Here is an 11,647-nt window from a genome sequence, read left to right as displayed (position 1 = left end):
TTAAAACAGGCATCTTTTAATTAATCCTGTATTCTGTGAATTTTTCATTACTTGACTGGAACTAATCTTTTAAGAATCAATATCTTGCAGCTGGGAGCATTTTTACAATGGTGAATTTTAATTATGCAACTGATAGTGTCAATTATATTGCAGCCTTTAGCTGTCTGTAAAGATACTAACAGCTTTACCCCTTGCATGTTTATATGGAAGCAAGTCCCACTGTGCTTGAGTGGAGCTGGCTCTCAGGAAAGTAGATAACTTCAGCCTGTTTTCCAAAGAACAACTTCCACCTTGATTAGTTGCTTTGCTGTGTACTGGAGACAATATTATCTCCTTCACACATGCAACAAAAGTTTGCTTCTAGCATATATTAAGCCATGTGAACTGTTGTTACATGCAGAGTGTTCGCCATCAGCCACCTTTACTTTTTGTGTGTATTTGGGATGCATTCTTATTCATTGCTTCTAAAAACAGCACCTGTGTTCTAAATACTCCACTAGACTCTAGAGCAAGCTAAGGAGAGCCTGGAGGAAAAGGAATGCTCATCTCAGTGCTTTAGCAGTGCATATTCCTTCAATTTGTGCATATGGCCCCAAGTTTTGTTGTGAACGTCTGAAAAATATCCTAAAGACCTTGTCTCTTGCTTGTTTTCCCTTTTGCTTTGATACATGATGGGTCACCCTAGCGTCTAATAATCCAACTCCCCACCCCCACCCTGATCTAATCACCCCCACCAACTGCCAATCACAGATTGCAGTGGACATGTACTTCCAGCATAATCGAAGCTTTACTGTATTAGCATCTCTTTAAAGGCGCGTCGATCTGCATACCGATGGAGCTGGGCTGCCTTCGATTCAAGAGGCAAGCGGTGCAGGGCATTTCCTAGAGAGAGAGAGCGCGAAGCCCTTGGAGGGATGGGCACAAAGCTCTGGGACCGGGGCTATGTGTCACCCCCACTTCCCTCTTCTCCCCCCAGTTCTTTTTGTATATCCCTGGCAGATGCTGCTGCATTAAGCTCCTTCTGTCGCGGGGGGGGGGCGGTGATGGTGCACATCACGTGTTTGGCAGCCTTCTAAAGAGGGACTAATATTGACCAAAGTGGGGAGGGGGGGTGGAGAAAGAGAAGTGGGGGGGGGGGAGCCAGCGAGCAAGTGGGCAGGAGGAGGTGCTGCTATTGGCAAGCGACGGGGCGAGCTGGGAGCGTTGCTGCGCGCAGGGGGGGAAGCCGCCACTCTTGCTGCAGAACTCCCCCTCCTCTCCCTCTCTTGCTCCCTCCATCTCCTCCCGTCCCCGCATCCGTGCATGGTGGCGCCGCCATGGCTTGGCCCTGCATCAGCCGAGTGTGCTGCCTGGCGCGCTTCTGGAACCAGCTGGACAAGTCGGACCTGTCCGTGCCGCTCACCATCCACAATTACTCCGACATCGACGAGCCGGCCGACGAGGGGACGGACACGGCCGGCGCCCCGCCGCCTCGGATCCCAACAGGTGGCAGCACCAGCAGCCGCCCCCACCAGACCCACCCGCGGGCGGCCACCGCCGCGCTGCCCGTCTCGGCGTCCGCCCCGTCGCTGCAGGACGGCCTGGGGGGCGTCAAGAGGCCGTCGAAGAAGTCGCGCGGCGGCTACCGGAAAGAGCCCTTCGCCGCTGAGACTCAGTACCAGCAGGATTTCCAAGCGTGGCCGGTGCAGAAGCGGGACGCCCTGCCCTGGATCGGGGAGTACAGGCGGGTGGAAGCCCCCGGGGCGCTCCCCGCCGCTGCCGCCGTCCCAACCGCCCCTTCCCACGCCGCGATCCCGGGGGGCTCCCACGTGTACGTGCTGCCGGCGGCCGGGCAGGAGGTGGTGGGTAGCAAGTACAGCGGCTTTAAGCAGGTGTGGTCCTCCTCTTCGCCGCCAGGCGGCCCCGAAACCTCCTCCTACAGGTAGGTAACGCGCTGAATCGGGGCCGCTGCCGGGGATTATTTTGGGGAAGGGAGGGGGTCCTCTTTCTTAGCAGGGCTTAGCTCCCGCAGAACTTCTCCTCTTGCCCCATACCCCATGCCTTACACACACATGGGCCAGAGCTCAGCCCTGGAAGGAATAAAGACGCAAAGAAAAAGGGTGTCCCTGAGCATGTAATGGAGCACATTCACTTCGTCTTCCTCGCCAAGGGTTAACCGTTTCCCGCAGATAAAGCATTTCTGTCCAGGGAATAGGAGTAGGGAACCTGCATTTGGTAGGTTTCCGTATTGCGTTCATTGCCAGCTTGACGGTATTGCTTTTTAAAAAAAAACAAAACCCAAAACGTATTTAGGCCATTTACATGCTCGTTTTTCTGCATTTCCTCCAAGGAACTAAGTACATGCTTCCATTTCTCCAGTTTCATCTTTAGAAGAGCCCTGTGAAGTAGTACCATAGGTTAGGATGAATAGTTGAATGACTGGCCCAAGGTTGCCCAGTGAGCTTCATGACTGGGGGAAATTTTAACCTGGGTCTCTCCAGTCCTGGTACATTCATTTGAAAGGGTAGGGTCCTTGTGGCATCTCAGTGAAGCAACATGCTTCTGTGTGCAGTTGTTGACACGTGACTATATATATGCAGGTCCCCCTCCCACCGACCACATATTTGTTTTTCCGCTATACAGAAGTGCTGTTAGGCAAAGCACAATACATGCAATAGTCACCACAACCAAATCTTGATTCAGGAGGTAAGGATCTCCAGAACCCAACAAGCTGACATTGGGTAGATGGCACCTCTTATACTGAGAAATCTATAGTACTTTCCAAAGCACATTGAAATACTTTCCCAGTCCTCCCCCCCCCCCCGGTCGCACATCCCTAATCATCCCATTGCTTTCCTTTTTTTAAAAAAAAAAAGCAAGTACCCAAACAGCTTAAATATCTTGCCTATGAATAAATGTTCCAGCTGCTAACCTCCCCTCCCCAGTATTTATTTAAAAGGGAGATAGAATTATATAGGATTGTATCCAACTAAGTCATACTCAAGAGCAGACCCACTGAAATCAATTGACAAGTTAGTCAAGTCTTTTGATACAGCTGGAAAAGGTGATCTAGTACAACCCCCTGCAATGCAGGAATCCCAGTTTTAAAAATTCCTCACAGATGGCCACCCAACCTCTGCTTAAAAACTTCCAAGGAAGGAGAGTCCACCACCCTCTGAGATAGCCAGTGGAGCTCTTACTGCCAGAGAGTTCTTTTTATGGGTCTACTCTTGAGTATAATAGTTGGATACAGCTGTCAGGCTGCAAAACTTAATTCCCAAATGCAGTGCTCACCCTCTTCCACTATAATCCTCTAGGAAGAAAACAAATCACGATTGCATGGAGTATTGAGTGAATATATAGAAAACAAATAGCAGAGCATGTTTTTGTCTTTCCTGTTCTTTCTCAGGTGAGCCCTTTCTGCCTCTTTTCCAGGTGCTAGGCTCCTGCCTCTGCCTTAACTTGCAGCGGTCACCAGCAAGACCTTATTGCTACAGACAAGGCATCATGCAATCAGTGAGATTATCAGATGAGGCTTTCAAAAAGCCCTGGCTTGACCCAGCCTTTTCTTTTTCTATTCTCTTTTCCCCTTCTGTGTGCTTCCTTTGGACTGGGTCACTGGTTGCTTTCCTGCTGCCCAGATTATTTAACTCTCTGGAAATCTGGCTCTTTAAAAAAACCCAAATGCCTTTTAATTTGTTTTTAATCTTGACTCAGCTTGTTCTGGCAAAGGACAGCTGTCCTGTGCACAGCATGGTTTTGTATGCTGGCCAAGCAATTAATAGGATGTCAGTGGTGTATTGATAATGCCAGCTGTTGAATTTGAATCAAGTGTCTCCAAATAAGCAAAGGTGTTCAATTGTTATCAAGGGTAGGGAAGGTCAAGGCATTTGCCTGGGAGCAGGTAATGTCTGTAGGTATTCCAACACAAGGCGAAGGACAGAGATTTGTGCACCAGTTCTCTGCCTCGTCTTCCATTGCTATCAAAGTGTTTCCTGTTAATTTCATATTATTTTGAGGTGGATCAAAGAACAAGGTAAATTTAAAAAAATACATGTGGATATATATTTGCAGTTTACCTTTTCCAACATTCTAAACAAGCTAGCTTCGTCTACTTCCGAGTAGGGGCGCCCACTTTTTGTACCTTTAGACACCTTTGTTTCACTTTACAAATTCATTTTAGGCATGAGTATCGTCCATGGACTGGAGCAAAACGATCAAGGCCTACAAAGACAACACAGGGTTTCATTATTCCAGAGGATCACTTTGCGCAAGAATCCAGCTACAAAGCAGACTTTAAGGTAAATGAACTTTGCAAAATCTTTGAAATGCAGGTGTTTGCTAATGTGGGTAGGACTCAGCCCAGGAAAACACTAACACATCACGAGTAATGCTTCAACTTTCAAAAGAGTAGCTAACCCATTAAAAAGACCAATGCCATGATTCAGCAAGGGAGCTCCTCTGCAGATGTGCATCCAGATGTGCACCCCATATTTATTATGGTGCTCATCTGGGCCCCATTGAGCTGGATAGATGTTTGTTTTATACACAGGTAGGGATTCATAACCTAATTTGAAGCTAGGAGTTGGTACCCACAACTTGAGCTGAATTAGAGCCAGGATCTGACAGCTTAAAGTGGTCTATTGCAACTGCAAGAGCTTTTCTGCATAGTCATTCAATCAAGTTGGTTAATGAAAGGAGCCAGAAAGGGTATATTGAAAAGAAAACAAATATAAACATGTATTATACCCTGTTTCTCATATTTTAAGACATACCCATAAAATAAGCCATAGCAGGATTTTTAAGCATTCAAGGAATATAAGCCATACCCCGAAAATAAGACATAGTGATAGGCACAGCAGCAATGCCGGCTGCGGCAGGAGGAGGAGGAAAAAAATAAGACATCCCTTGAAAATAAGCCATAGTATGTTTTTTTGAGGAAAAAATAAATATAAGACATGTCTTATAATATGAGAAACACGGTACTCAGTTCATACAGAATTATCATAAGCATCTATTATAACAAGATAGTTCATAAACAAACTGTTATTTGAAAAATTGCACCAGTAAGACAGCAGTACTGTAATTTCACTCAATTGCTGCCCTAAAGGCTAATCCGTTTGGCTCTAATTCTGCTTCATATGAGGGCAAACAAGGCTATACATCTCATAATCCCCATGCCATTTAAATGTAATTTTGGCTATAATGGGCACATAACTAATTCTCCCTGCAGAAAGCCATCTCTTTCTAATATCTGTGAAATCCTTGCTATCTTCAGAATCGCAAATACACTGGCGCCATTCGAGACTAATCTGGTGACGACCTTCAAGCACCTTTGTAGGCTGTGATTGATATCTTAATGCAGAAAAGCCATCCCTGGAGGGGCAATGTATTAATTTAGGCAGGTAGCTCTCCATTTTAACATCATCCTTGAAGGAGGAGAGCTCCTGATGAAATTATAAAGCAGCCAAGTCCTGTTTCCTGTTCCCCAGTTTGTTTTTAACCAAGGATTTTGCAGCTGACAACATTCTGGTAGCTAAATCAGCTATGCAGAAGGCAAGATTAAGCTTCTAACTGTGGAAGCCCACAGATTATGGATATGTTTTTGATTTTCTAGCTTGCTCAATAAAGCAATGACCCCTTGATTCCACAAACCAGCCTTTCCCAACCTGGTACCCTCCTGGTATTTTGAACTATTAGTTGCCACCATTTTTGGCCAGCACACCTATACTAGCTGTGGCTGATGGGTATTCAAACATCTGGTGGAGATATTGTGAGGGAGTGCAAATTTGAAGATGCTGAGCCCCTGCAGTAACTGATATCTTGCCTACCTCTATCCTTTAACAGAGGAGCAGAGATATTAATTTAGCAGCAGATACACGGGACATTGTCCACAAGACTTATTTTATTAGCCCTTAATAAATTAAGCATTAGCCAAGGAATAAGAAGGTCTGAACTTGAGCCCTAGATGTTTGGATCCAGTATTTCTAGATTTATCTGGCAGGGGAAGAAATCAAGAATTAAATATAAGATACTGATTGACACTAGGGAAAGAGGAGCCTTCTCACTGCCAGATTTGCATTTATATTATGAAGTATCATGTTTGTGCTAGTTAAAAGATTGGATAAAGTTGGAGAATACTGAACTGCTTGACTTGGAGGGGTACAGTGTTAAATTTGCTTGGCATGCATGTCCATGGTAAGGTAAAGCTAGAATACATAAAATTTTCATGAATCATGTAATTAGGAAAAATATAATATGCAGCAGCAATGGGAAACTTTAGGGAGCCATGGAAGGATGGACAGGAAGTCAACGGAATAGAACTATCCTCCCCTTCCCCCTTCCTTTTCTTTCACTTTTTTCTTTTATTCTTCAGTTCTGTATTTTGTACTCTTATAAATTCATAAATAAAAAAAAATAAAAAAGTTGTTTGGATCCAGAGGCATTATATAGAAAAATCAGACCGAGACACTATTAACCAGTACATCTTTAAAAGTCTCAGGATTTTACTTACTTATTTGAAAACTTTTCTAGGCCACTTTGTTTAAAATATCCAATGTGGTATATAAAATTAACAGCATTATAAAATCATGAAACAAGTTAAAACAAGAAAAAAGAGGGTTCTCTGTGGCCACAACTCAGCACTATTAAGACCCATAGATTCAGGAGATCTTCAGAAATACATACTTGCAGTGTTTAACCCATTATTTTAAACAGATCAGGTATAGCTTGGGGAGTTTGTTTCCTAAGGCTCCAAGCTTTTGCATCCGTGCTATTCCTTCAATCAATTTCCACACGTCAAGTGAAATTCCAGTTGTGAGGAGGATATTTTGAGTTGACTATGCATTTAAACTCTCAGCCATATTATGAACATGATGTTATGGACGTGATCAGCAATGTAAATGTCGTAAGGTGTTGGAATGGGAGATATTTGGGAGAAGGCTCCCTGAGTTGCTTTACTTCCAGTTCTACCCTATCCCCAGCTATCAATAAAAAACCACTTTTCCTTCAGGGAGGCATCTGAGGAAGAATAAAGTCTGCAATTCTAAACATGGTAAGGGTTTCTAAGGGGTTCTCTTCCCCTTTCCACCTTATTACTGCTTGCATGTTGGCCTTACACAGGCAGAAAGGTCGCCACCAGTTCAAATGTACTCACAGGAAGCTACCTTTAGTTCATTGAACTTGGTATTGTCGACACTGACTGACTGTGGCTCTTCCAAGTTTCAAACTGTTACCTTCTCCAGCCCAACCTGGAGCCCCTGGGGCTTTTGTGCATGCAAATCAAATGCTGTACAGCCCTTTCCATAGCTCATTTGCCCATCATTGCAGCTGAAAAAATCTGCCCCATCCTGGCCGTTAATGTGCAGGGAGTAACATCTGAGCTCTCCTCAGTGAGCTGGTCCAACCAAGTGTGGGGTTTAGCTTGCATGCCTGTGAAGGACACCGAGGATGCCAATTTAAAGGGCTTTACAGCGGCAGCTGCGAGTGGGCGAATTTCTTTGAATCAGCCCTCGGGCACCTCACTTGAATATAGCCTCCCGTCATGGCCATGAAGCACAGTTTGTGGCCGTAGAAAAGACTTCTTTCCCCCTCTGTCTAATATAAGCACAAGGAAGAAGAAAATTCAGCTTCTTGACTCCAAACCTCATTGAATTACGTCACATACCATATTTATGCAGTGCACAAGCCTTGTATTAATAATAGGGCTGGATTCTGTCTGTAGATCAGTATATAAACTGGCTGCAGGCCTGACAATAAAAGTATTTTTTGCATAGTGAGAAGACTCTTTAATATTTCCCAGCATGTAGAGCAGGGGTGGGCAAATTGTGGCCTTCCAGATATTGCTGGACTGTAACTTCCACTGGCTATGCTGGATGGGGCTAAAGGGAGCTGGAGTCCATCAATATCTGGAGGGGCACGTCTCTGATACAGTGGGTCTCTTCTTGGTGTTCTCGAAGGATAGGAACATGGGTAAAGGTAAAGCTAAAGGTCCCCCTGACCATTAGGTCCAGTCGCGGACAACTCTGGGGTTGTGGCGCTCACCTCGCTTTACTGGCCAAGGGAGCCAGCGTACAGCTTCCGGGTCATGGCCCGCATGACTAGGCTCTGGCAAACCAGAGCAGCGCACAGAAATGCCGTTTACCTTCCTGCCGGAGCAGTACCTATTTATCTACTTGCACTTCGTGCTTTCAAACTGCTAGGTTGGCAGGAGCAGGGACCGAACAACGGGAGCTCACTCCGTCGTGAGGATTTGACCCACCGACCTTCTGATCGGCAAGCCCTAGGCTCTGTGGTTTAACCCACAGCACCACCCGTGTCCCTAGGAACATGGGTACATAGGCCTTATACTGGGTCAGACAATTTGCCTAGCTAGTTCAGTACTGTCTACACTGACTGACAGTGATTATTCGCGGTTTCAAACAGGGTTCTCTCCTTGAGATGTTGGGGATCGAACCTGGGATTTTCTGCATGCAAAGCTGATACTCTGCCACTGAGCTACAGCCTGTAGCTGGAGCCTACGCTGATGTTCTTGTATGTAGCAATGGACCTAATCATGCATCTTTTCCTTCTCTCCAGATTCCAGAAATGAAGACTAAGTTTTCTCCGAATCCTTCTGCCGTTTTCCAGGCACCATCTCGCATCCTCAATGTATGAATCTGGATCATGCACATTGCCCATCCAGGCAGCTTGAATGTTAAGGTTGTGAAAATGTACAGCTATGCAACTTTCACGAGTGGTGTTGAGATAAGAACAAGGATTATTAAAAGCAGCTACAGCGAATACCAGAATTTATGCATCTATTACGAACATGTAAATCAAAAAGCACTTGAGTTTGAGATGGTGGAATATACTAGGGGAGAATGACCTACTTTCATAGAAATAGGCTCATTAACAGTGGGCTGACTGGCTTCAGTATTCCGGATATTGACGTTGGTCAGCAAAAAGCAGCATTTTAAGCTATAAGCTTATGCTGAAGAACACGATGGAGCAGGGCTGAGTAAGGTGTATAGTAAAACACTCCCCTCTCAATGTTGTGTAGCTACACTGATAAGAAATGAAAGTGAGACTTGGTAGCTTTTGAACATTGCTGTTTCTTTTTAGATCTGGGGATCAACCTCAAAGCATATATCGTATTGTTGCAAAGACTTTTGATGTCTCCTTGCTGAGGGTCATTCAAGGTGAATAGTGTGGCCCTTGAGCAGTTTGCCCTAGATCGTGCTCCACACGAATGCTGACTGGATTTTACAGGGTTCTGAACAAACAGAAGCAATATTTTATCTTTCAGAGGCCCTTACTCCGGTTAAATACTTCACCAGGTTCCTTCCATTCTGTGGAGCTCTTTTGAAAGGAGCTGTGGTTGGTTTCAAGATTGTTTCTCTTTTGGAGAGAGGTTTTCCTAGGTCTCACAGTCTCACATTTCTGCTTTATTTCCTCCTGGATAGGCCAAACCTTTTATTTCCTAAGAGCCCAGTCCTTGGTCATTCTGAGGCAAGGCACAAGCTGCTCTTAAGTTGGTGTGCATACACACTCAATATTGACATCCATTTTAGAATACTCCCAAAGGTCTGGAGCCTTTATTCTGGAACTGAAAATCAAGACTTGATCAAGATTTATTTCTATCCCACATCTTTAGTAGGCCAAAAGAATCCCCAGAGCGATACTATTGAATGAAATTGGAATTTTTTTAAAAGCTTGATGACTTTATTTATTTGTACTCAATAGGGCCTTGAGATAGTGTACATTAAAGCATCTAAATAAAACAAAAACCATAGAAATATAACTAAAAACACAAGATAACAGCCAAAGGATCACAGCACCATAAACATTTCCTAATGTTAATACCTAGCACCAACTACTGCTGGGCCTACATACAATAGCTAGGATACACCTGTGAAAAGTAGTAGGCCTCACATTTATGGTCACTGAGGTATATTTATGTACCGTATTTCTCCAGGAAGTTCATTCCACAACTTTGGTATAGCCACCCTGAAGTACCTGTTACATCTTTAGGGTTGGGGAAACTATTACATCCTGTGGAGGAAAAACCCATCGGAGGCAAATTGCAAGGGAAATTGAAACTTTCCCGACACAGTACCAGCTTTTATTGGGAACTGGTAGCACTAACTTGTTTAGCTCACAACTTTGCAATGGACCAGATGTTAAAGCAATGACCAATTCAAGTTGTAATAGTGCTATTTAATATGTATGTAAATATTGTACATAGAACAGATGATTTCCCCCCTCAAAATAATAATAAGAGTATGCTTAGTATTCTTTTAGTTATCATTAATTGTTTTGAGAATGCAAGGTAGAACATTGATTGCCTTCAGAATCCTAAATTATTGCCTGCATATTGGTAATGCTAGTACTAAAGAAATGTTACATAGTGGCTATTATAATAACATAATTTGCAAACAGGGATCATTTTGAAATTTCATTAGCCTACATTTTTGTATCATATTGAGACAAAAGCAGCTTTTGCCTAGGCTCTTTTAATAAGCCATTTCTTAGTGTTAGTTCAGTTCCTCATATATTGTATATATTTTAACGAATTGCCAACTGACATTTGTAAATGTCAGGATGATCTATTGCCCTGATCCTAGGGACTTCAGTGTACGTCACTCCTACGGTGGTAGGCTGGGGTCCACCAGATTATGTTGGCCTCCAACTGCCATCAGCTGTAGCCAACACAGGTAGTGGTCAAGGCTGATGGGAGTTGTAGTCTCACCAACATGTGGAGGGTCATGGGTTTCCCACTGGCGGTGGACAGTTTCTGGTGGGCTATATTCAAGCAGGGACTTCATGGTGCTCCACACAAATGCTGACTAGTATTGGCGGGCTCTGGAAAAAAAACCAAAAGCAATACTTGATCTCTGGGAGGCCCCAAGGCCCTTACTCCAATTATACAGTACATGTATGTGTTTGTATTGGAGTCGTGGGAGCTTTGCACTGGGGCACTCGAATTTGACATTTGTCCATTCGAATTAAGAAGTTCTTGATAACATAAATATTCAGTTTGTTCATAAGTGGCTAAGCAAGAACCATATTGGGTATAATCCTGAGAAAACTGGGTGTCCCAAACTCCCAGTTATTATAAAAGAAAAAGAGATGACAGTCCGCTCACCCTCTACTGGTGTCAGTGGGATGTAGATGTGCCTAACAGGATTTCATCAGTCAGCCAGGATCCAGAGTTACTTTAGTCACCTTCAAAGGCTTGGGTATGCCCAAAAGGAGTTTTTATTTCATTTCATTTTTCCTTCGTACATCATGCCATATCACAAACTGCTTTTGGAACTCATTCTTCATCTATTTCATAAGTGGGTGCTTGTCTAATCAATCAGATTTCATACAGGGACCATTTGACAGATGGCCCTACATCTAATGTAAGCACACACAGAAAGAATTTGGGGAAGGGATTGGGGATAAGAATCATGGTTTTTCAGGAACATAGTTAAAGTATTCTTTGTTGCATGTTGAATGTTTCTGAGCAAAAACCTGTTTATTCTGCTTGACGATTTCTGATATATTTAAGCAGTTGACTTTTAACTGGTTCAGTTATTTGCAATTCAGACTTTTACTAAACAGACAAAAGAAAACCACACTGCCTATTTGGTTTCTTCCTTTTAATTTAATAAGATTTCTTAAAAGGAAAAAAAAGATGACAACA

General features: G+C 43.8%; 1 protein-coding gene across 2 annotated transcripts; it reads left to right on the top strand.

The window, feature by feature from the left end:
- Positions 1-1,194: 1,194 nt before the first annotated feature.
- On the top strand, positions 1,195-10,239 carry MAP6D1 (MAP6 domain containing 1). 2 transcript variants are annotated; one of them, XM_060274662.1, is made up of 4 exons: positions 1,195-1,921; positions 4,163-4,280; positions 6,992-7,033; positions 8,557-10,239. In XM_060274662.1, exons 1-3 carry the CDS (start codon positions 1,317-1,319, stop codon positions 7,001-7,003), a joined length of 735 nt encoding a protein of 244 aa, XP_060130645.1. In that variant the 5' UTR covers positions 1,195-1,316; the 3' UTR covers positions 7,004-7,033; positions 8,557-10,239. The 2 variants fall into 2 exon arrangements, with proteins under 2 accessions (XP_060130645.1, XP_034989814.1); XM_035133923.2 differs by lacking the exon at positions 6,992-7,033.
- Positions 10,240-11,647: the final 1,408 nt, after the last annotated feature.

This window comes from Zootoca vivipara, chromosome 5, assembly GCF_963506605.1.
Source record: "Zootoca vivipara chromosome 5, rZooViv1.1, whole genome shotgun sequence".
Classification (NCBI taxonomy): domain Eukaryota; kingdom Metazoa; phylum Chordata; class Lepidosauria; order Squamata; family Lacertidae; genus Zootoca; species Zootoca vivipara.
Note: the sequence above shows the minus strand (reverse complement) of the source record. Positions and strands in the feature narration are given on the sequence as shown.

Coding starts and splice junctions, on each gene's coding strand:
- MAP6D1 (XM_035133923.2), top strand. CDS start 1,317: ATGGCTTGGCCCTGCATCAGCCGAGTGTGCTGCCTGGCGCGCTTCTGG. Junction 1,922..4,162: donor CCCGAAACCTCCTCCTACAG/GTAGGTAACGCG, acceptor AATTCATTTTAG/GCATGAGTATCGTCCATGGA. Junction 4,281..8,556: donor GCTACAAAGCAGACTTTAAG/GTAAATGAACTT, acceptor CCTTCTCTCCAG/ATTCCAGAAATGAAGACTAA.